At 38.2% G+C, this 25,924-nt stretch overlaps 1 protein-coding gene across 1 annotated transcript in view; it reads right to left on the reverse strand.

Moving 5' to 3' along the window:
• The window catches only part of LOC144979169 (A disintegrin and metalloproteinase with thrombospondin motifs 6-like), a 41,148-nt gene that overhangs the window by 4,146 nt on the left and 11,078 nt on the right, over window positions 1-25,924 (reverse strand). The window contains exons 11-23 of the mRNA XM_078925777.1: window positions 22,039-22,186; window positions 19,629-19,730; window positions 14,780-14,931; window positions 12,848-12,911; window positions 10,613-10,718; window positions 9,995-10,146; window positions 9,046-9,166; window positions 8,122-8,199; window positions 6,464-6,630; window positions 5,101-5,230; window positions 4,570-4,699; window positions 3,881-4,085; window positions 3,311-3,455 (exon numbers count right to left, since the gene is read on the reverse strand). Of these exons, the coding sequence (XP_078781903.1) occupies window positions 3,311-3,455; window positions 3,881-4,085; window positions 4,570-4,699; window positions 5,101-5,230; window positions 6,464-6,630; window positions 8,122-8,199; window positions 9,046-9,166; window positions 9,995-10,146; window positions 10,613-10,718; window positions 12,848-12,911; window positions 14,780-14,931; window positions 19,629-19,730; window positions 22,039-22,186 (1,700 nt within the window). The remainder of the gene's footprint in view (window positions 1-3,310; window positions 3,456-3,880; window positions 4,086-4,569; window positions 4,700-5,100; window positions 5,231-6,463; window positions 6,631-8,121; window positions 8,200-9,045; window positions 9,167-9,994; window positions 10,147-10,612; window positions 10,719-12,847; window positions 12,912-14,779; window positions 14,932-19,628; window positions 19,731-22,038; window positions 22,187-25,924) is intronic.

The raw sequence follows: 25,924 nt of genomic DNA on the forward strand, positions 1-25,924 counted from the left end.
AAGCATTTCCGCAGTGATTTTGTCAATACCTGGGGCCTTGCCATTTTTTTGTTGTTGTATTGCCTCGTGCACTTCATGCTCAGTGATTGGACCAAGATTAACCTCTACGTCCCTTTCTGCTTCTGGGATATCTGTGTAAGAAGATGGGTCTGGTCTGTTCAGAAGGTTTGCGAAATATTCTCTCCATCTTTCAATTTTCTCCTTTTCGTCTGTGATGACACTACCATCTTGGGATTTTAATGGTTTCTCTTGACCATAACTTCTGTTTCCCAAGAGCTTTTTTGTGATTTTGTATAGTGTTTGTGTGTCGTGTCTTACAGCTGCATTTTCTGCTTCAGTTGCTAAATTTTCTGCAAAATCTCTTTTGTCTTTCCTTGTGGATTTTTTCACTTCTTTATCCTTCAATGAGTATTCACTGGATAGCCTTTCTTTCAGTCGGGGGGATTTAGCGTTCAGGATATTTAGTTTGATTGATTTTCTTTGGTTAATGAGCTCCCATGACCTTGCTGATATCCAATTCTCTGTATTGGATTTATTGTGTCCTAAGTGTTCAGTGGCACTTTCCTGCATGACGTGGTTAAAATCTTGGATTGTCATGTTTGTAATATCTTGTATTGCACTGAATTTGTTTCTGACTGAGATATTGAAATTGTTTTGGATATCTGGGATTTTCAATTTATCTGTGTTGAAACGTTTCTCCTTCTGTTTTGCTATTTTTGTTTTCATCAATTTAGTAGAGATTTTGGCTGTGACAAGATGGTGGTCACTTCCAATGTCTGCCAATCGTCTGACTCTGACATCGTTTAGGCTGCTCTTCCATTTTCTGTTTATAATTATATGGTCTATCTGACTTTCTGTTTTCCCATCTGGTGATTTCCATGTCAATTTGTGGATGTTTTTGTGTGGGAAGAAAGTTCCACCAATAATGAAGTTGTGTTCTTCACAAAATTCTGCCAGTCTGCTTCCATTGTTGTTCATTAACCCTATGCCCTCCTTTCCAACGGACTGATTTGTTTGTGTATTGCCAACTCTAGCATTAAGGTCTCCGATGATCATGAGCATATCATGTCTTGGAATGTTTTCAACGGCCATTCTTAGAATATCGTAAAATTCTTTGTTTTCTTCATCTGAATCCTCTGTAGGTGCGTAGCATGTGAGGATTGATAGCTTGGTGTATTTTGAGTTGTGTCTTGTGTATAAAAGTCTTTCACTTATCGGTTTCCATTCCAATAGTGACTTGTTGTTTTGCCTGGCTATCAAGAGGGCAACACCTTCTCTGTGTTGGTCATCCTTTCGTCCTGACCAAATGATCAGGTCGCCATTTGAGAGTTGGCGCTTCCCAGCTCCTGTCCATCTTGCCTCTGATATGCCTAGCAAATCGATCTTGTAGTTCAACATCTCGCGCTGGGCTTGTGCCAGTTTTCCTGTTTGATATAGGGTCCTAACATTCCAGCACGAGACATTGAGCTTGCGTTTTGGTGACAACAGATCTGCAATCTGGTCGGGGGCGTCCTTTCGGCTTTGACCTCCTACCGTCATGAAGCCAGTATTCTGGTCCGCTTCTCTGCTGCCGCCGGTTGTGGATTTATGTCTGGTTTCTGTTTCTGTAACAGTTTGCTTTTTATGAGGTGGGTTGTTAACCCTACGCTCAACCCCCATTCCTGGAGGGCCGGTGGATTACTCTTCGTCTGATCTCTCTCCTTTTTTCTCTTATTAGAGGTCCGAGGTTCGAGATACGCAAGCCCTCCCACCACGACAAGGTGATAATCCGTCGGGAGAGTACTGCTGATATTACTGTCGTTTTTATGCCATCGATGTGATAATTATTGCCCTGGGAAATATTTAGTTACACGTTTCGGCAAACTGTCAATTGGTTCTGTCTAGCTTCTAGCCCGAACAAACCAAAAGTAGACAGATTTGGGGACTTGATATTTTTCGCGTCTGCTTCAGATTTTCATTTGACCTCACATAAGTTAAGTAAAGGGGAGACATTCCGAAAGCTCCTACATCCCAGTATTCCTTCAGTTTGTATTTTCACCGTTGATCTTTTGTCATGCGTTTATTTATTCAATTTGTCATCATATAAAAGCGTTTTAAAAACTCTAGAATAAACCTTGATAGATTTGTGAAAGTTTAAAATTTCCTAATTTGACCATTGTTTTGATTCTCGGCCGCCATTTTAACTTGTGAAGTATTGAAGGTAGTGCAAAGCACTCCCAAGTAAAGCGTGGTAAAGACGCGACTTATTGATATTGATATCTACTGACTGATAAACTACACTCATGCCGAATAAAGCATGGCAGCGACGACAAGCACATCGATTAAAATATGCATCTTATCGTAATCAAGCTAATTAAGAAAATGATTCTGGCAATATCGAATGAAACTAGTTCTTTCCCCGCGAAATTGCGGGCTTTTTACTAGTATATATATATATATATATATATATATATATATATATATATATATATATATATATATATATATATATATATATATATATATATAAATTATAAAAACAAAAACCATGAAATAATAGTGCTCAACTTTATGATAAAAGGAGCTATTTATAAACATTTGAAAGATAATTAAGATTGTTTGACTTCTACAACGTTGGTATGGCTCGATAACAACGTAGTAGAAGTCAAACAATCTTAATTATCTTTCAAATATTTATATATATATATATATATATATATATATATATATATATATATATAAATATTGGAAAGATAATTATATATATATATATATATATATATATATATATATATATATATATATATATATATATATACATATATATATATATATATAATATATATATATATATATATATATATATATATATATATATATATATATAGTGGATGTTTTAGACACTGAGTATTGTCACTTGAAATATCTAATTCGGTAAAATAATTGCGTTTTTTCAAGGTAGATAATCAATTTGTTAAAATATAGTGGAGACTTTAGAATCTGAGTATTGTCACTTGAAATGTCTAATTTGGTAAAATAATTGCGTTTCTCTAAGCTAGATACTTGATCAGTACCCCCCCCCCCCCCCCCAAAAAAAAAAAAAAAAAAACAAACAAAAAAAACAAAAAAAAAAAACAAACAAACAAACAAACAAACAAACAAACAAAAGACCCCCAAGTTTTTAACAGGTTTTAGGCACTGAGTATTGTCCCTTGCCATGTGACTGACCTTCTAACTAAACTTGGCAATATCTCAGCTCAAACCTTTTCACCATCCGACTGATTATGTCATTCACTGTAACATAATATATGCATTACTCATTCAAACTTACGAATACTCGAGTCGCAAACTGCCAGGTGACAAGTCTGTCTGGACTCTGGTTTAGTTCCATGATAATTAGAAACGGCCACTTCCTGACTACCGCTGACACACTTGACCTCACGGGTTTGCGTCCCTTGTCCACAAGTCATAGAACACTGGTGAAAAACAGAATTTTATAATGAAAGCAAATCATCTAGGAACCACCAAAAACCACTGAACACAAGTTTATCCTGGTCTTGTACAATAAAACCAATAGTGAATGTATTTTAAATAAAAACTCTCTTGTTGACTCTCTCCCATGAAATTATAACTATGACTTGAGCATATATATGTCGCAATATCCATGAACGTGCTCAAAGCCCTTTACATGGGGTCCTACCCAACAGCAACAATTAACATGTTGGACTAGACATTTTTTTTTCAGACAGAGACAACGCTGTTAAAGGCCAGGTACTCATTTTACACCTGAGGTCTGTGATAAAATGTGAGTAAAGAGTTGTTTCAATGACTCAAATATGCGGGAGATAATGACTATGAACGACTACTTAAGGCAACTAAAAACTGTTTAAGTGCTACTTACACTTGACCATTCAGATGTGGTCCACTTTGCTCCACAGGCCATAATGTTACAGTCTCTATTCGTGGCGGGCTTTCTGTTGACTTGACATCTCCCATGGTCCACTGGTGTGTCACGACCTCCAACTGCTCTGACACAGTCTACTGACCGAGACTGGACTCCACCCCCACAAGACTTGCTACAGGAACTCCAAGCATCAGGCCTCCATCTGCAAAAGCGTAGACATCATAAGTAACGAGAAACTCAAAAATAACTAAAGCAGTACGTTTTCAGAGAAGAAACCCGCCTTAAGCAATTGTTTGGGCCCTTAACTGTTTCCGGTCTAAGGGCTAACCCACACCGGAGACCCGACTCCGACGACCCGGCACTCTTCTGCCGTCTTCCGGATAAAGTCGTCGGGCACGGACGAAATACTAAGAATAAAGAGATGAGCCGCTAGACCTACCATATTACCTAGCTACACAAGACCGTGTGTTACAAACACCTCCTTCCTCATTGGGTTTACTGTAAATGTCACAACGTCTATCTAAACTTACCCCATCAGCTCATTGTATTACCTAGCTACACAAGATTCTGTGTTACAAGCACCCCTTTTCCACTTTGCGCCTTCTGTAAATTTCCAAATGTATACCCCCCCCCCCAACCACTGCTCCATCATTGTGCTATTTAACTGATAAATCCACTTTTATTACCTCGCTACACAAGACTGTGTGTTACAAGCACCTCCTTCCTCATTGGGTTTACGGTAAATATCACAATGTCTGTCCTCCACCGCAGCCCCATCAGCACGTCGGTGACACGACGGCTGGAGAATCTTGACACCTTGTAGGAAAACAATACGAGAAAGATATAGACAGTCAATATATGGCTGTGCTAAAAAGTCTTTTTTTCCTTTTAATCTCATATAAAAATACATCAAAATTAAGTGATGGAAGTGAGGATAAATGAGGGGAATTTATTTACATATTTATCTATTTAATCATTTCATATTTCTTATTTATTTATTTACTTATTTATTCATCTTTTTTTTTCAAGTATTCACTTATCGATTTTAAATTTATTTATATACTTATTTTTTATCTATTTAAATCAGTGCTTGGCATGAATAAATATCAAATATTATCGTGGAATCACTGATTAATGACGTCATTGCTCGATTGTTTTCAAACGTAGTGCGAGCAGCATTCGGTGTTCGAACTTAAGCATCCAACTCTACAACTTACCCCCTCCACATGACACACTACATGGTCCCTCTTTCGTTCTCCATTCGTGTGTGTTGTCTGACACAGTAGGGATGTAAAATTCGTACTGGATATCTGGCTGGAAACGTGCATCATCGTAAAGAGTGAAGACCTAAGAGAATGAAAAGAGTAGCTGGATATAAAAGTACTAAAATATATTGAACAAATAATAAGAGTAGAAGAGCTTCACGGGATGTTTCTGACTCAGACCTAGCGACGGTACCAATGCAATCTGAACATAGGCTCATCAAAACGTTAAAACATTACATGATAATGTCTTCAAGGATATAATAAGGGGTGAATACTGTCTCTATTGAGTAGCTAGGGCAAGATGACTTTTTTAAGTCCACGCAGCGCGGTGGTTTGTCGAACTCGGTATCTCTCGTGTACGAAGCAAAGACTATACCGCTGAACCAAGTTCAAAACCCTTCTTCACCTAACGGCAATACAATCTGTCTATAGCCACAAGAAGAAAATTGTCTTGGTTTGGCCATGAGTTACCAGCAAAAATTATTATGCAAAGGACATTTGAGAGAGGCAGAAGGTGAGGACGGCAAACAAAATTCTGGATGGACAATGTAAAGGAATGGACAAGGATGGATAACCCAACATTAATGAGAAAAGCTGAGGACAGATTTGGATGGAGGTGCATAATTGTAAAATCATCTCTCATGTCTCATCTCGGTCAGGAAAATTAGGTGAGGTGATTACTGATTTGGAATCTTTTTTTGTGTGTGTGTTTTTCAGTGGTTTTACGGCGCTTCCAACACATTTAGGTTATATCAGCGCCAGTAAAAAGGAAGAAAATGGGATAGTAAAAAGTTCTAGAATTACAATTAAAGACAAAAAGGGGGACTGGGAACAAATTGGGATCAGATGTAGAATCCAAGAGCACACCACCAATGTAATTAGTTTGAGATCACCATAAGTCTCATCCGGACAAGAGCACTAGATCCAACAAAGAGGAATACACTCAAATGCCTATATTATTCATTCAAAATAAAATATATAATTATACATAACAGAGAGCTGATTTACAAGGAAAAAAATATCATCTCCCAAAACGTTAATTATGCATTCGACTGTTTCCCTCCCAGCCAGGAATCTGGCCAAGTCAGGACAAAACCAAGTAATCCCACACCAAGACAAAGACAGAAAGCATATTGGAAAACAGATACAAAGGGATAGAAGATACAGTAAGTACCTCCATGCCCACTGTGGGAGGTAGGAACCCCACCCAGTGATTTGGGATCGGTCTTCAGCTAGTTAATGCCTTTCTGCTTTGTCTGGCTATGGCACATTTTTCTAAGATTTTATAACGCTGAGGAAATAAAGTAAAACTGACCTCAGCATCCAAATCAAACGGAAGAGGACCTGGGACTTCCAGGACCTCATCGGAATCTCTTGTCCCTTGACTGTACTTGGCTGTGACCCCTGATCCCGAGTACGTACTTGAAGGGTCACTGCCTCCAGCTCGTGTGTTGAATAATGGCTTGCCATTCACGCTCAATGCTGATTTCCATGATAAATAAAATAAAATTGGAATAAACAAACATGTGACTCATCGTCTATAAGCAAGATTTTTGTTTGTTTTTAAGGGTTTTACGGCACTTGCAAAACATTAAGGTCCTATCAGCGCCAGTAAAAAGAAAGAAAATGGGATAGTAAAAAGTTCTAGAATTAAAATTAAAGCACCCAAGAAAAGGTGAGACAAAGGGGAACTGGTTCAAATAAGAAACAGGTGTAGATTCCAAGAGCACACTATCAAAGAACTTAGTTTAAGATCACTAAAAGTCTCATTCAGACACTATCACAGGCCCCTATTGAGAGGAATACACTCAATTGTTTTACAAATCATATATAATATAAAGAAAACATAAAACAGTGCATAACAGAGAGATGATTTACAAGGAAAAAATATAATCTCTCTAAACTAACTATACATTTGGCTGTTTCCCTCTCAGCCAGGGCATCTGGCCAGGACCAGGACAAAACCAAATAATCTCATTCCAAGAAAAATACAGAAAGCAAGTTGGAAAAACAAATAATGGGGGATAGAAGACACAGTAAGTACCGCCCTGCCCACATGGGAGGTCAGGAACCCCACCCACATAAGCAATATTTTGTCGTATCCTGAGAAAAATGCGTATTTTAAGTTTTGGCCAGAAAAAAAATCGTTCTTCAAAAACTCCCAAGCCTGAGACTTCACGGAAGTCCAAGGCTTGAGAGTTTTGGAGAAGATGACGGTCATTTTAAAGTACGAGATTTTGGCCTAAATTTTAAACTCGTGTATTTCGTTTTTCAGAGTAGGATACACAGTGGCCACAATGTACGCCGGGATGAGCCTGGAATCAAAAAGTAATTTAATCTTAATGTTGTAATGCTAAAAAATGTAACCCTCCACCTCAAAGTTATATCATGTCCGGAATATGAGATGTCGAAGAAAATGTTAACATTTAAATAGGATCAGTGTACTCAGTTTGAGATCACCTAAAAGTCTCACCCAGACATCAGTACAATATCCAACTTAGAGAAATGCACTCAAATGTTGAAAAAAAAAACATAAAAAAACCCCTACAAAACAGAGATGTTTTACAAGGAAAAGAATATCTCCCAAAACTATAACCATACATTCGACTGTTTCCCTCCCAGCCAAGGACTTCGGCCAGGTTCAGGACAAAGCTAAATAATCTCATTTTAAGACAAAGACAGAAAGCAATTGGAAACAGATACAGAGGGATATAAGACAGAACAAGTACCTCCCTGCCCACTATGGGAGATCGGGAAGCCCACGGAGTCAGCAGACTTCGTAGCACCGGCATGTTCCTGATATTCTTGTGGTGAAGGTCCTCCAGAATTGTCACTATCTTATGCCTTTTATCTGATGTTTGATAGCTCCGCCAGCAGTGATGTTAAACTGGTTTCTGCATTATCAAAGCAAAACAAAGAAAAACAAACAAACAAACAAAAATAACCGAAGATGAAATAGTGTCAAAGACTTACTCATTTTTGCAAAACAATTTTTGTTTGTCAGCTTGACTCCAGTAGATCCTTTGGGAAGCTTTGTAATGGTGCTCCACCCTGTGGGATTAGGAAAAAGACTGTTGTTAACCAGTAAACTCACTCATTTAGGAACCTCTAGCTATTAGTAAACTGGCGTACATTGGAAAAACACCTATTTAAGAGTTTGGCCAGAAAACTCGTCATTCAAATGTCGATCGGTTTTAACTCACTCAACCCTAATACCGACTATATCCGTAGTTTACCCGGGTTACTTTTACCCCAGGCCTGTTTATTACATTTTTCTGAGACAAATTATAGGCGTAGTATCAAAGCTAATGTTTCTAGATTTGACATGTTAATGGTAGTTGAATAAAACTATCTATGTACATGCTCATTTTACTAAACTTTTTCAAATTTTCAAAAGTAACAAAAATCTCTAGGATTGAGTGAGTTAATGCTTTTGAACATGCCTTTTATTTACCTCGGGGAAGCGACTTAATATTGATGATTTTTAGTGTCAAAAGTTTTACAATTTAAAAAAACACCGTTTTGACACAGTATCGTTTATCTCAGGACTAAAGCGCAACAAGACATAACTGACGCTTCATATTTCCTTTGTTCTTGGACCCATGTCTTTTGTTTTAGAAATCTTCCACAAATATTACATCTATCAAACAGGGAGTTTAAAGATATACAAGACAGATATATTGTTCTTGGAACCAAGCCTCCACAGAAACCGCATTTGTCAAACCGAAAGTTTAAAGTCATACAAGACACACTTATTCTGCACCCCCCCCCCCCTTGTTCTTAGACCGAACTCACTTGTCACAGGAATTCTTACTCACAAATTAATGCCGTCCATCAAACCGGAAGTTGGAATGTTCAATATCAGAAACCTACGAAAGATCTACAAGTCACACTTACTCTGCATCTGCCCTTTGTTCTGGGATCCGTGTCTCTTGTCACAGGAATCGCCCCTTCCTCCACAAATACCACACCTATCAAACCGGAAGTCGGATTCCGAATGGCCGTCACAGCTGATTGCCTAGTAGGGAGTGTATGGGAGAAATACCTTTTTTCTTTAATTGACATGGTGAAACAAGTATTCATTTCATTCTTTACCCCTCCCCCCTCCCCCTTTTAATATATTAGGGTTATTTCCCATAACAAAAAATTGTAATGTTTTCTTTTATTGGGTAGCACTGATATTTACACTGTGCTCCCCCCCCCCACCCCCCCCCCCCCCCCTCCCACAACTTCCTTCCCTTGTCACAGTCTTATGTCGGGATAATTTGACCGCTTAACAGTAGATTAAAATTGATATGATAGGAAATACAAATATGGAGCTTTGTACAATATCAAGCATTGCATTTATTAGACAATAAGAGAAAATAATCCCAATTTTCATATTCTATACATTCAAATTCCAGTACCTATAATTTATTTTAAGACGACAGAAAACCGCTTTGAGATGGTGGGTCACATCTGTTGCCATCATTTGCGGCTTTGTCGTCGTGTCATGTCATTCGCCTCTGAACTGAAAGATCCAGAGTTCGAGTCCCGCTCGGAGGGTTGCATAGTTGAGTCATTGTAAAAGGCTCTTTGCTCACATTCTTTCATTGCAATCTGGTGTAAAATTGAGTACCTGGTTGTAATCAGCGTCGTCGTTGTCGGTGAGAAAAAAAATTGTAATATTGGCAACCAGGCGTTTTGTCTCGTCCTTCATGTTAAGTGTTGCTGTTTGACAGTGACTTCTTTTAAAGCGCTTTGAACACGTTTAGTAGACATTGCGCTCTATAAAATTTCATGTTTTTTTTTTTTTCATTACATGCAAGCAAGACATTTACACTGATTTGAATACTATAACTCTTACCTCACAGACACCCTGTACACATCTATAGAAGTCCTTCCTTTGATCCCCTATACAGGACGTTCCATCTTTGTAATCGCGGCTACCGTTCAACACTCGTCGCTGGATTCGGTTGTTTGGGCGGGATATGCACATCAAATGGCATTCTTGTACTCCTAAGACATGGGGCGGGGGGGGGGGGGGAGGGGGACAACAAAAATTATGCATGTAAATCCTTATGGTTCATTTTAAAAAAAGGCTTAAGCTTTTATGCTCTTTGTTATTGTTTTTTGCCACCCACGTTTATGAGTAATTCTCACTTAACTGTATTTTCCAGACTATAAACGTTTAAGGTTACACATAGTTTTGTGTGTTGGTCCTTTATACTTCCGGATAGCAATGTTGTGCACTTATTAGCCAAGCGCATACTATCTATATAATAAATGCCGTTGACATCACTCGGCTCTTTGTTATTGTTTTTCGACCGCCAGTTGGGCGATTAGTTCTCACTTAAAGCCCCTCTAAAATACTATAAACGTTAAATTTGACACATTACTTTGGGCGTTGGTCATGGTACAACTGATCTGATGGGCAGAATAGACTAGTATTTTACCCAAACACAAAGCGTCGATTAAGACTTACCCTTGGCGTCAAAGGGCATCCAGTCGTATGTCCTTGATCCCACAGGCTGGTCACTCGTAGCTTTACATTGAGTTTCCTTGAACATGTGTTCAGGATCCGAACATGGCTGAAAAGGATTGGAAATTAATGCTTGAATTACAGTGATGCTGATGATGATGATGGTTGATGATGATAGTTGATGATGGTTGATGATGATGGTTGATGATGATGGTTGATGCTGATGATGATAATGATGATGATGATGATGATGATGATGATGATGATGATGATGATGATGATGATGATGATGATGATGATGATGATGATGATGATGATGATTGTCACAGTAAAGGTTGTTCACAATTATCTTATTAAATTTTATTTTATTAAGAACTGAATTCATCTCACTCCAGTTATATTTCGGTAGGCTTAGATAAACTTTACCTTCTAATATTAGATCGTCTTTCCTTTTATAGCCTTCCCTCGAATTAATTTCTAATTAGTGAATACTTTTCGTTCTACATTCTGTCACGTAGCCACTTATTATAAAAGCTGATAGGTCTAACATTCGACACTCACTTCTCTCCACAATCTATGCCGGACGGCCAGTCGCTCTATTCCTTATATATACTGGAAGATTTTTATCTTTTGGGACTTTGTAGATATTATATCTACACCATTAAGACGCCGGAGCTTTTAACTTTGATTTACAATCTTCAAGGATCAAACCCGAGCCCGCTGTCAAAGAGTTACACAATAACCCCTTACCAATTGCCTGGAAGTGGAATTTTACGAGCTCGAGCCTGTTATCAGACGAATAGATCATCCAAGCCTGTCAACTGCCTGGAAACGTAAACTTACGAACCTGACATATTATCATAAGTTACGTAATATATTCACATCTCTATTTGTAACTGCCACGATCAGTTTATCTCTATTAATTAAATTTCATCATTATTTTTAGTTCATTGTAAACAAATCGTTAATTGTTTTTCATTTACAGTAACTAGTAAATTCTGGGGCCTCATTCTACATATATCTTTATGCATAGTCGAGTAGCTCTTTACTCACTTGAGACCATGACAATGATGATGATGGTTAATGATGATGATTGACGATGATGGTTGTTGCTGATGGTTGATGCTGATGATGATAATGATGATGATGATGATGATGATGATGATGATGATGATGATGATGAAGATGATGATGAGAGAACGACAACGAGGACGACGGTGACAATGATGATTATGATGATCATGATGGTGATGATGATGGAGGAGGAGTAGAAGGAGGAGGAGGAGGAGGATTTTAATGTTTCAAATTGCTTTCTTTTATTCACTGAAAAACTGCCATGGGAAAAAGTTATGTTTAAAACATTTTACGATTTCAAAAATTGATGCAATTATCTCTATTTATTTTTGACAAGAAATAATTTCTGAGCGTGTATATTTTAATACACCATGCATAGTCTAGAGAAGTATTTAGACGATATATACACAGTGTGTAAAACGAATATCTGGCCGTTAACTGCTAACTGCGTGGGTTCTGTTGACAAAAAAATAATTGTAATATCGCTCAACAGGCGCCATGCTTTGTCCTACATGTTAAGTGTTGCTGTTTCATATATGTTAAGTGTTGTTGTTGGCTAAGGGCCCCTTGTAAAAGCGCGGATCTTACCCTATATAAATGCTCAAGAAAGAAAGCAACCTGGAAAGAAATACAGTTGTAGGAGAGTCGTAGGCACAGCAAGAGTGACGTGACGCCCCTGCTCACCGTGAGAGGTTTTAACACAACAGGATTCAATCGTCTGATGTCGCGTCCGCCCAGCAACGAGCAGCTTGGTTCTAAACAAAGAAAATCGGTACTTTTTATTCTTCATTCTGACTAGAACTTTTTCACATACCATGTGATCAGAATGTATAACAGTCAAAACATGATCAGATTTATAATGTTTTTCTCCTCTGGATACACTTTTATGCTCGTCCGCCATTGTTCGGATAGTTTAGAAACAATTACTAAGTTGCTATGAGTCATTACGAGATGAGTGACGTCACGACTGTTGAACCCCATATGTCTATAATTAGCCGTTATACGAAACAACGTGAAAGGTAATACGTGATAATAAGGGTGTAGCTAAATACTCTCTAATACGTGGTGTTCCTGCCATTTGGTTTCAAGAGACGTGTACGTATTTGTAAACATGTGCAAGTTGATTTCAAGGCTAAAGACAGACAGGACACGCGTTGAATTTACCTGGATATTGCAGAGTTCAGTTTTGGTCTTTTCTCCAACACAATCTTTCCCACCTAGACGTGGTCTGAAAATAGAGATATTCAGATTGTAGATGGAATCGAGATGCAAAAACATCATCATCATCATCATCATCATCGTCATCATCATCGTCATCATCATCATCATCATCATCATCATCGTCATGATGGGACAGGGGTACTGTCTCTGCTTTGTTCGCGAAAGGTACATAGTTCGAATACCTGCTGTGCTGTAAACCTTGAGCAAGTCACCTCGCCCTAGTTCAGTTTAAGGCACTGCACTGCGGCTGACGCCTAGGTTGTCCGATTTTCCCTTGGAATAGAGCCTAAAAATAAATTTCTCATATGGGATGAATAAAGGAAACGTTATCTTTTTTACTTATTTATCACCATCACGATTCGTCGTCGTCATCATCCTCCTCCTCCTCCTCCTCCTCCTCCTCCTCCTCCTCCTCCTCCTCCTCATCATCATCATCATCATCATCATCATCATCATCATCATCATCATCGTCATCATCATCACACCCGTAATAGTATTGAAAATGTGCTGTCTAGTGTTTTATCGGGGTTTTTTCTCTCTTTCCTATCCCCTTGTCCTCTTTCATTTCTTATGTATGTAGTAGGGTTTGTTAGATCTGGCAAAAAGATGCAATCCATTCTCATCCTATCCTAAGGGTAGAAATCGATTGCTACTAGATATCTCTTTAATGCTATAAACAGCGGGACGAATTTCGGCTCCATGTGTCTATATGGCATTTTACACCCTAAAAGTTGAATTTGCATTTTTTTTAAAATATGATATCTGGGTTAAGTTTTTCTGTTTTACCAAAGAGAATTAATATAAATAACAAAAAGTAGTCCTTCAGAGACAATAGGCCCATAGAGACGGAGTTTATCCCGGAATCCATGGCGTGAAACAGACAATAGCAATTGGTTGCTATTCTTTGGATAGGACGCTAGTCTGTCGCAAAGTACTTTCTACTAGATCTAACAGACCCCGCTACCCAATCACTGCTGTGTGGACAGGGGAGATCAAAAATAATCTTAGCTGCACCCGGGATCGATCACGGTCCCTTTGCGTGTTAAGCGAGTGTTCTACCAACTGTGCTATAGGAACCCCCGATAAGAGCTAAAATTCTTCTTTTATTTTGTCATTTTAACTTTGATATCCCTGTTATGGTCTCTAATAGGCTTCAACATTCGTGACGTCACTTCCCTCGTAATGAAACATAGTAACTTAGTAACTGGTTCTAAACTATCGGAACGATGGCGGACGCCCTTATGGAATACTCCTCTGACGAGCAGAAAAGTGTATCCAGAGGAGAACAACATTATTAAATCTGATCATGTTTTGACTTTTATACATTCTGATCACATGACATGTGAAAAAGTTCTAGCCAGCATGAAGGAAAAAAAAGTACCAATTTTCTTTGTTTTGAAACAAGATGCTCTTTGCTGGGCGGACGTGACCTCAGACTATTGAATGCTATTCTCACCGTCATAATACCGTTTTGAGGCGATGTGCCACATATTCACACACACAAAACAAAAACCAAACTCCTTACCTAGGGTTGTTACAGACGAGTCTTGGTCCTCACACCACCATTGTGCCACATATTCACACACACAAAACAAAAACCAAACTCCTTACCTAGGGTTGTTACAGAGATGAGTCTTGGTCCTCACACCACCATTGTGCCACATATTCACACACACAAAACAAAAACCAAACTCCTTACCTAGGGTTGTTACAGAGACGAGTCTTGGTCCTCACACCACCATTGTGCCACATATTCACACACACAAAACAAAAACCAAACTCCTTACCTCGGGTTGTTACAGAGACGAGTCTTGGTCCTCACACCACCATTGTGCCACATATTCACACACACAAAACAAAAACCAAACTCCTTACCCAGGGTTGTTACAGAGACGAGTCTTGGTCCTCACACCACCATTGCAAGTCCTAGAACATACAGACCACAGAGCTGGCCATGTGGACCACCCACCATCCACGGGTTTTGGGCCATTTGGGCCGATTTCTTGACATCTGCCCTTGATGCAATACTGGGAAAGTAAAAAAAAAAATCTTATCATTCAACCTGTTGGATGAATACTCTAACTTCTACGTCATGGCACAAGACCAAAGGGCTAGAGCTCAGGTGGTCGCTGGTTTGGATAAGTAAGTAAGTAAGGAATTAATATAAATTTTCAAGTCAATTTTTTTATTATGGGTCCAAAACGTGGATAAAAAGAAGAAAAAAACACTGTTCAAGGCAGTTCTCCTTTAAAGTAAGTGCAATACAGATAGATTGCACGCTTCAATGACAGCCTAGGAACTAATTCATTATCTATAAATTATCTCTGATGACAGTCAACATCAAAGATGTCGATACCAGCAACCTATCTTCGATAATGCCAGATCCCGCCTAAGCGTTCGACTGTTTTGTTAACATTTCTTTGCTTGATAAACGTGAAGACATAACCTACTCTGTATACAAGCAGGGGTGGGACATGTCATTCGTCTTCCCTTAACTTTAAATCTTGAATACCCGATTTGCATGACGTTTAGAATCAGCAATATATATATATATATATATATATATATATATATATATATATATATATATATATATTATATATATATATATATATATATATAATATTCTGCCGTAAACTGGGTACAGCTGGGGCTACCATCCCCAACCCAGCGCGTCCACAGGTGGCGGATCGTGGAACGGCCTACAGATCTTGATCTATAGGTTAGCTGTAAAGCCGCGGACCAACTGGCGATAGTCGTGGAGAGTGAGGTTGGGTAGTCTGGCAGCACAGCTACAAATACAAAATGCCTCATATACTCTATGAAGGGACTATCAAGGCGAATGGGATGCACCTTAAAACCTGCCAAATGCTCCCACTGCCTTGTGGGTTATGACCAGGAGGTCAAAAGGCTATGGAGTAAACCAGATAAAAATCCGTCAGAAGGCAACGGGAAACCACTGACGTATCATCCCAAGATCGTCATGATGTCCGTCCAGGCGAATCTAGTCAACGACGTCAATGGATGTTTTTCGTGCAACTCGATTACAGCCTCGTCCCGTAGAGATAGTCATGCAGGTGAACAGGTGCCTCTCGACCGTCATCCAGCTACTGTGCACCACCAAACATTACGAACAGCAACATGGAATGTAAGAAGTCTGTATCAGAAAGGAAAATTAGCAAATGTAGTTATGGAAATGAAGAGATTGAATATCAATGTTTTAGGACTATCAGAAGTTAGATGGAAAGGAGCAGGAGAACTTAATTATGATGACTGTAAAATTATATACCCAGGAGAAGGAGAACACTAAAGGGGAGTTGGAATTATACTAGATAATAAAACGGCGCAAGCAGTCAAAGGATTCTGGCCCATATCAGACAGAGTAATGGCAATCAAACTACAAGCAAAACCTTTTGATTTTGATATTTTACAAATATACGCCCCAACCACCAGTCACGATGATGAAGAAGTGGAAAATTTCTATGAACAAATAGATAAAGCAATGCATCAGTTTAAGTCTTCAGACATACAACTCATCATGGGCGATTTTAATGCCAAGGTGGGCCGAGAAAGAATAGAAGATATTGTGGGCCCACATGGTCTGGGAGACAAAAATGACAGAGGTGACAGTCTTATTCAATGGTGCCGTCAACATGATCTGACAATCACAAATACTTGGTCAACAAACCACAAAAGAAGGAAGTGGACATGGAAAAGTCCTGGAGATGGAGTGAGAAATCAAATAGATTACATACTCATCAGCAAACGTTCCGAAACTCAGTTTTGCATGCCAAATCTATGCCGGGGGCTGACTGCGATCATATCCGGTGCTATGCCCCATACGAGTTAAATTGAAAATCTGCAAAAGAGCAAAGGCTAAACCTAAATATCAACTAGACATTCTCCGGGAAGAACAGAAGATACAAGAAAAATTTGAACTATCAGTAAGAAACAAGTTTGAAGTGCTTGGAGAACTAACAGATATAGAAGAGAAATATGAGCAGTTTAACGACAGTGTTGCTGCATCATTAGAAGAAAATGTTCCAACCACACTTAAGTTGCAGAAGAAGAAATGGATTCTCCAGAGATATTAGAACTAATGAATGAGAGAAGAAAGGCCAAAAATCAGGAAGAAAAATACAAGACTCTGAACAGGCAGATAAAAAGAAAATGTAACGAAGCTAAAGAAGACTGGATAAATGAACAATGTCACTATATAATATCCTGCAAAGAGAAAAATGGCAAATTCTTCCATCAGAAAGTCAAAGAAGTGACAAACAAAACTAAATCGGGTGCTAAAAGTGGATGTATCAAAGACAAGCGTAGAAACACCATCATGAACAAAGACTGCATTCTAAACAGATGGTCAGAATATATTGAAGAACTGTTTCTTGATAATCGAGGAGAAATGGCTATGATAAAAGAACTGGAAGGGCCTTCTATAATGAAAGATGAAGTTAGGAACGTCATGAAAAGCATGAAAAATGGAAAAGCTGCAGGACCTGATGCCATAACAATTGAAGCCTTGACTGGCCTGGGTGAATGGGAGATTGAATTCATCACAAACCTTCTAAATCAAGGGTATGACACAGGAAAAATGTCAACTGATATGAAACGATCCATTTTTATAGCATTACCAAAAAAGCCAGGGGCAGTTGATTGTGAACAACACAGAACTGTCAGCCTAATGAGCCACCTCACAAAAATTCTTTTGAAGATAATTTTACTAAGAATAAGAAATAAACTACGACCTGAAATTGGGGAGATGCAATTTGGTTTTGTTGAGGACAAGGGTACCAGAAATGTAATATTTTATTCACATTATCAATGCTGATGGAAAGATGTTTTGAAGTAAATAAAGATCTGTATACGTGTTTCATCGACTATTCAAAAGCCTTTGATAAAGTACAACACGAAAAACTATTCAACATTCTATCATCCTTGGACATTGATGGTAAAGATTTAAGAATATTACGGAATTTGTACTGGGAACAAGAAGCAGCAGTGCGTGTTGACGAGCTAAGCAGTTTTACACCTATTAGAAGAGGAGTTAGGCAGGGGTGTGTTTTGTCTCCAGATTTATTCAACCTCTATAGCGAAATGATATTAAGAGATATCGAACATAAGAAGGGGGTGTGTATTGGAGGAAAGAATGTAACAAATCTGAGGTATGCAGATGATACGATTCTACTGGCAGAATCTGAACATGAACTACAAAAAATACTGGATGTTGTAGTCAGGAGTAGTGAAAATATGGGACTGGAACTGAATATATCTAAAACAGAATGTATGACGGTATCTAAAAATAACCCACCAGCCTGTGTAATAACAAGCAGAGGACAAACAATACAAGTTGAATGTTTCAATATTTAGGCTTCAATGTAACATCCAATGGAAAATCAGATTGTGAAATAAAGAAAAGAATAGGTATGGCGAAGAATGCATTCAACCAGCTGCATACAATTATGAAAAACAGGAATATTAGCATGAAAACAAAAATCAAGGTCCTGGATTGCTATGTACTGTCTGTGCTGCTATATGGTTGTGAGAGCTGGACCATAAACAAGACCATGGTTAAAAGACTGGAGGCGGCGGAAATGTGGTTTTACAGAAGAATGATGAGGGTGTCATGGGTGGAAAGGAAAAGAAATGAAGAAATTTTAGAAATGGCAAACAGAAAAAGATCACTGATAACAAAAAGCAACAAACGCCAAATGGAATTTTTAGGACACATTATCCGCCACCCTGGTTTAGAAGTACTCGCCTTGACTGGAAAGATGAATGGAAAAAGAATAAGAGGAAGACAAAGAATAACGTATTTGAAAGGGATAAGAACTTGGACAGATGAAGCTGAGAAAGGTGGCGCTGCTTTAATAGAATTTGCAAGAGATAGATCAGCTTGGCGGAAGATGACCTCCGACGTCTGCTTCAGATATGGAACTACATGATGATGATGAATCTGGAAAAACCCATATTAAAACATTTGGCCAGAAAACTCGTTCTTCAAATATCGATCAATTTAAATGACCCTCTTCTTGGCAAAAAATATTTAAAAATTGGACTTCGCGAAGTCCCAGGTTTGATAGTTGTTGCAAGATGAAGGCATATTTAAAAGGATCGATTTTTGAAGGACGAGTTTTCTGGACAAATTTTTTAATATGGTTTTTTCCGAAGTACGGCGGTATATCTAATAATATGTCGATGGTTACAATAATTTTTTCTCTCTGTGTATGCTTAACATAAATCTTTAATAAACCCTGTAATATCGTCAATGTTGCTGCTTGAAGCTCGAAGAAATCAATATTATAAAGTTGAATGAAAGCTTCAATTCAATAAACGGAAACATAAAATGTAAACGTTTCGGGTCTCTCCTTTATCAATAAAATATGAATGAAACACTATAGACAAATAAATTTCGTTTGTAGAGATTCATTCAACGTGTCTTATTGATAAAGAGGAGATCCGAAACATCCACGTTATCTATTTTATTTGTTTGTTAAATTGAAGCTTTCAATTTTATATTGTTATTTAATAAACCCTATATCGATAGTATGCGCTTGGCGAAGCAGCTCACAATATTGCCATCGGAAGTATAAAGGACCAACACACAAAACTATTTGTAACCTTGAACGTTTATAGTCTGGTTAATACAGTTTAGTGAGAATTATAAACGTGAATGGCAAAAAACAATAAATACTTGAGTATCTATAATATCAACAATTACCTTTCGCTGTCCACACATCGTACCATCCATGACGGGCATGGAACTCCGGACTGCCCGGCCTGGGTTGGTCACATCGGTGCACACCAGGCTTCCACAGGGATTCTAGCATACGAGGGAAAATAATAAAATCAATAAAATAAAATATGAGGACTAAGCTAGAGTCTCATTTAAAGGAGAAAATGGCAATCGTTGGGGCATGTCTGTCGCAGACCTGATGAAACACTGGTAAGAAAGGCTCTGCGGTGGACACCCCAAGGAAAGAGGAAGCGAGGCCGCCCCAAGGAGACTTGAAGACGTACCGTGGAGAGGGACCTAAAACGGAGAGGCCTGTCTATCGAGATGGCCCCAAGAATAGCTGCTGACAGGACCAGGTGGAGATGACTTGCATCGCCTCAAGTACCAGCAGGCCCGGAGAGGATCGAGTGAGTGAGTGAGTGCTAGTAATTGTAATAATATTGCTGTTATCAAAAACAAAATTCTGGGCGGGGTCTCTTGATCGCCCAAGGTGGGTAAGAGGTCACTTGCTGAGTCCCCTTTCCCCCTTTATCTCTTATCCGAGTTTCCTTCTGTCTGTCTTGGAATGGGATTGCTTTGTTTTGTCTTGTAAAATAGGTGAACAGTCTTTTCAATTTTCGGCCCCCCATTTTTGGAACTCTCTCCCGTCACACGTGAGATGCTCGGATTCGTTGACAACGTTCAAATCTCGCTTAAAGTTTTATCTTTTTACGTCATAATGTTGCAATATTATTTTCATATTTTGCTGTTGTTAAATTGAATTCGTATCACGTTTCCTTCTCACTTGTCTCACTGTAATATGTTTTGTTTTATATCACTGTACAGCGCTTAGAGCCTGTGACAACGGGGTAAAGCACTATATAAATGCCATTTATTATTATTATTATTAACCCTGGCCAGGGGATCTTGGCTGGAAGGGTAAAAGTCAAGTGTATAGCTATAGTTTTGGGAGATTATATTTTTTCCCTTGTAAATCATCTCTCAATTATGTCGTGTTACATTGCATTTGTTATAAATATATAATGGTTTGTAAACATTTGAGTGCATTCCTCCTGGTGGGAACCTGTGTTTGAAACTCAAACTAAGTACACTGATAGTGTGCTCTTGGAATCTATGTTCCCTATTTGAACCACTCTCTTTTGCCTTACGTTTTCTCGTGTGTTGAAAAACAATCTTAAAAATATCACTTTTTTGTTACAATCCCATTTTCTTCCTTTTACTGACACTGAAATGACTTAGTAAAACCCTTAAAAACAAAATATTACCCCCCCCCCCCCCCGAATAAATAAATTAAAATAAAATTGTGATATTGCCTTTTTGAGAGAATGTGTTATCTACCAAATTCAGTCACATGGTTGGTGGAAAAGAATAACAGGGTTCAACAGTCGTGACGCCACTTTCCTCGTAATGACGCATAGTAACTGGTTCTAAACTATCGGAACAAAAGCAGACGGCCTTATCTCCATCACCGCCCTTATTAAATACTACGAAGAGCATAAATGTGTATCCAGAGGAGAAAATCATTGTAAATCTGATCAGGGTTTGACTTTTATATTCTGATCACACGACATGTGAAAAAGTTTGAGCCGTCATAAAGAATAAAGAGTACTGATGTTCTTTGTTTAGAGCCAAGCTAAGCTTGCTAGGCGGTTGCGACATCAGACTATTGAATCCTATTACAAAGACCTTTCCAAGCGGGACTGATATATCAGTGTTGTGGATTGTTGTACTAATAAAATGTTTGATTTTGTGAGCTTTGATTACTCGTTGAAACCAGCGATCCCTAAAAATAGTGTTTGCGTGTGTACTGACCTCTTAATAGTGTTTACTGTGTTGGACACAACTGATGGACATAATCTGTAATAAACACATTCACGGTATAGATGTCAAATAACAGTTTACATGCACATTGTTGCTGATGATTAGGGGCTCTTGTAAAGCGGTTTGAGCACACATTCAGTGGAAATTGCTCTATATAAAACCATATATTTTTGTTGTTTTGTTTTGTGGTCAAGTAACAACGTAGTTATCTAATTAATGTAATAAATAAATTTGAGATTTTTTTATAACATACTATCTATCCACGGAACGTGCTCAAAGCTCTTTACAAAGGGTCCCTGGTCAACAGAAATACGTAACGTGTAGGACGAGACATAACGCCTATTAGGTGATATTACAATTTTTTTCCGACGACAACACTGTTAACGGCTCGGTACTCAGTTTACATATGAATACGGTGCATGTAAATGTATGTAAACCCTTTTCCAAGGACTCACTATGCGCCGCTCCAAGCGGGGCTCGAACCCAGATCTTACCGATCCGAAGGTGAGTCATACCACTAGACCACATATCCGCACGACAATATTTCAATGTTTTTGGTAGAAGAGATACATACACTGTTCGAATTGTCCTCATACATCGTTGATCCTTTCCCCAGCCACAATTCGCATTGATGATCTCCACTGTACAGGACGCCAGGCAAATCCTTGGGTAAGGCTTCAGAGTGGGAGGGGCGGTCTTTGAGGCACTCCGCCTTATCGGAACTGCGGATAAACAGACACAAATAAACATCATTCACCATTTTTTCTTTTTTTTTTCTCTCTCTTTTTCTTCTTCTTTTTTTTTAAAGGTCAATATCCCTATACCTGTTTCTTGTATTTAAAAGGTTGAGATAAATCTAAACTGGCAAAGAGACGACAAACATTGGGTGTCTCCCATTCCTGAGGTTAAAAAAAGGAAAATAATAATAATAATTTAAAAAAAACATCATTCATCACCTGAACAAGTGTATATGCAACGGGGCCAGACAAAGCGAGAGAGAAAAATACAAGAAAAAAAATTTCAACAAAATCAGTCTACCTCGACTGGGGATCGAGCCTTGGACCTTCTGATTACCGTCTCCTGCTAGTTTGGATTATTCCACCCCTCTCATTAGAAAACCCTATCATTTCTTTGTGAATTCGTAATAGTTGAATAATGCTTTGAACGCGATTAACTTTGTTCAACGATTGCAGAATATTTTCGCACATTTTATTGGAGTGAAATCGAGGTGTAAAGGCAGCTGATTTGTAATTAAAAATAATCTTTTGGTGCGCATGAATACACACCCAACGTTTTTAGTTGTGGGTCAAATTGTAATTCAAGCAGAAGGAGAAAGATACAAATTATGGTAAATAGAAGTACTTATACCATTCCATTTGGTTGCAAAATATCTAATAATCTTACTTTGAGTGGTAGAATAAACGTATTCTTTCATTTCTTTGTATTTATTCAACTCGTTATATTTTTTATCGTGCAATAACACATACTCGCAAGCTTGTTGTGTTATTGAGCACGATAAAAATAATCGTTTAATAAATACAGAGAGATGAAAGAATCGTAGCTATATTCTTACAATCTTCACAAGGGTTACGTGTTTTAGGCTGTGAACCCTCGCTTTCATCACACAACACAAACACTGAACATATAAAGACGAGGACGTAGCATTAGAGTAGATCCGTTTTATTTATATATTTTTCTGGGAGGCCTTCCGAAAGCTCCTACATCCCTAGTATTCTGTTTTTATTATATAATGTTCTAGTAGTAGGGGGTTTGGGAGGGAGGGGGGACTTTAAAAAAAGTCTCCCCCCTCTCAAACCCCCTACCAGAACGTTATAAAATACTGGAGATGTAGGAGCTTTCGGAAGGCCTCCCATTTTTCTTTTTTCATCATTCCCCACCTAGATCTGGAATAATATCGGGGTGACATTGTAAGATGCAAAATCTAAAAAAAAAGTGATCATATTCAACGGATATTAATATATACTGACGTGAAAATATTAGCAGGTCTGATGGGAGGCCTTCCGAAAGACCTCACGCTAGCATTTATTTCAATTTGTATTTTCACCGTGGATATTTTGTCATGCGTTTCATTTATTCAATTTGTGAATATATATTAGTAACATTTTAAAAACTATAGAACAAACTATGATAGATTAGTGAAAGTTTATACTTTCCTAATACGACCATTGTTTTGGTTTTCCGCCTCTATTTTGTTTTGTGAAGTATTGAAAGCAGTCCTAGGTTTTTTTTTTTCTATTAAGATAGCTCGAGGTCGGAGGATTTTTTTCCCAATTGGATTCAATAATCTAATGTCACGTCGCCAAAGCAACGGCGAGCAGCATGGTTCTAAACAACGAAAATTGGTACTTTTTATTCTTCATGCTGGCTAAAACTTTTCATAATATGTCATGTGATAAGAATGTCTAAAAGTCAAAACATGCAGATTTATAATGTTTTTCTCCTCTGAATACACTTTTATGCTCGTCGGAGAAATATTTCATAAGGGCGTCCGCCATTGTTCCGATAGTTTAGAGCCAGTTACTAAGTTACCATGCGTCATTACGAGGGTAGTGACGTTACGTCTGTTGAAGCCAATTAGGGTTAGTAATAAGTCTTAGTAAAGGTGCTGGGGTGTTTCTTTTTCCTATTAGGGTTAAGTTAAAGGTACTAGGTTTTATTTTTTCTTAGGGTTAGTTGAGGGAATATATGGGTTGTTTCCCTTAGCACGAGGAGCTTTCGGAAGGCCTCCTGGTCTGATGGCCGAACGCAATCAAGGCCCTGATTTAACATTTTTATAATGGACAATATTTTGCGTTTGTTTTTCAGAGTATCTCCATTACAAAATGGGCGCATAACAATTTATTGTGTTATAGGACCTGATAATTTGTCTTGACGTGGATCTGAACTCAATAAAAACTTACTTGGTAAAAACAAAATCGCCATTCTGTTTAGCACTTTGTTGAATGGAGGGCTAAAATCCTTGTTAAAAACACGAGTGTCATGTAGTTTCGTAAAATCTGAGTACACACCAGAAACATTACCTACACATTACACATTATTTTAACACACTGTGTAATGAAAGTACACACTGTGAATTGAACGGTGCTTGATTAATGTGCCTGTAAAAACAATTCACTTTACTTTATCGCGTGTACGTTTTTGGTATGAAATGCGGTATTCAGTTGGTATCATCGCGTTTTTCGCCGTACCCCAGGAAAAACACATTTTTAATATTTTGGCCAGAAAACTTGTCCTTCAATGAGAGCTATCTTTTGATAGTTCGAAGGTGACGTCACTCAAGTCTTTGTTATTGTTTTTTGCCATCCGCGTTTATGAGTAATGCTCACAGAACTGTATTAACCCGACTATAAACGTTCATGGATACACACAGTTTTGTGTGTTGGTCCGTTATACTTCCGGATGGCAATGTTATGAGCTTCTTAGCCACGCGCATACTATCTTTAGATAGTATGCGCTTGGCTGAGGAGTTCACAACATTGCAATCCGGAGGTATAACCAACCAACACACAAAACTTTGTGTAACCATGATCGTTTAAAGTAAGTTTAATACAGATTAGTGAGAATTACTCATAAACGCGGATGGCAAAAAACAATAACAAAGGCCGGAGTGGCGTCAACTTCGAACTATCTATATCATGTTTTTGTTCAACCTAATTATCGATTACTTGATTTATTCCTGTACAACGATTGGACATTTCTCAATAAATGAAAGTTGAAAACATACCCATGGGTCGTGCTGAGCAAAATGATAAATTTATTGTGACGATGAATATTTCTCAAACTGTGAACACGTTTCACTATGTGGGTCATTTGAGCACACTTTGAAATTAACATCGAGCACACGGAAAGGTAATATAGATAGTATGTGCTTGGCTAAAAAGTTCACAACATTGCCACCCAGAAGTATAACGGACCAACACACACAACTCTGTGTAATCATGAACTTTTATACTCTGGTTAATAGATAGTATGCAGATGATGTAACTCAGGCCTTTGTTATTGTTTTTGCCATCCGCGTTTGTGAGTTGTTCTCACTAAACTGTATTAACAAGACTATAAAAGTTCATGCTTACACAGAGTTTGTGTGTTGGTCCGTCATACTTCCGGATGGCAATGTTGTGAACTCCTTGGCCAAGCGCATTCTATCTATACAGTTAAGTGAGCATTACTCATAAACGCGGATGGCAACAACAACAAAAAAAAAATTAATAAATAAAAAACCCAATAACAACGACCTTAGTGACGTCAACTTCGTTCTATCTATATCGTATTGTCGTCCCACCTCATCATCGATCACATGATTTGTTGCTGTACAAAGATTGGACATTTATCAATATAATATTTAAACACGCTGCTTTGTTTATGAAAGTTGTAAAGATACCCATGATTCATGCTGACGTTGGATATTTCTCAGACTGTGAACACTTTTCACCATGTGG

Source organism: Berghia stephanieae, chromosome 9 (genome assembly GCF_034508935.2).
Source record: "Berghia stephanieae isolate SIO BIC M18660-M18661 chromosome 9, UCSD_Bste_1.3, whole genome shotgun sequence".
In the NCBI taxonomy this organism is placed as follows: domain Eukaryota; kingdom Metazoa; phylum Mollusca; class Gastropoda; order Nudibranchia; family Aeolidiidae; genus Berghia; species Berghia stephanieae.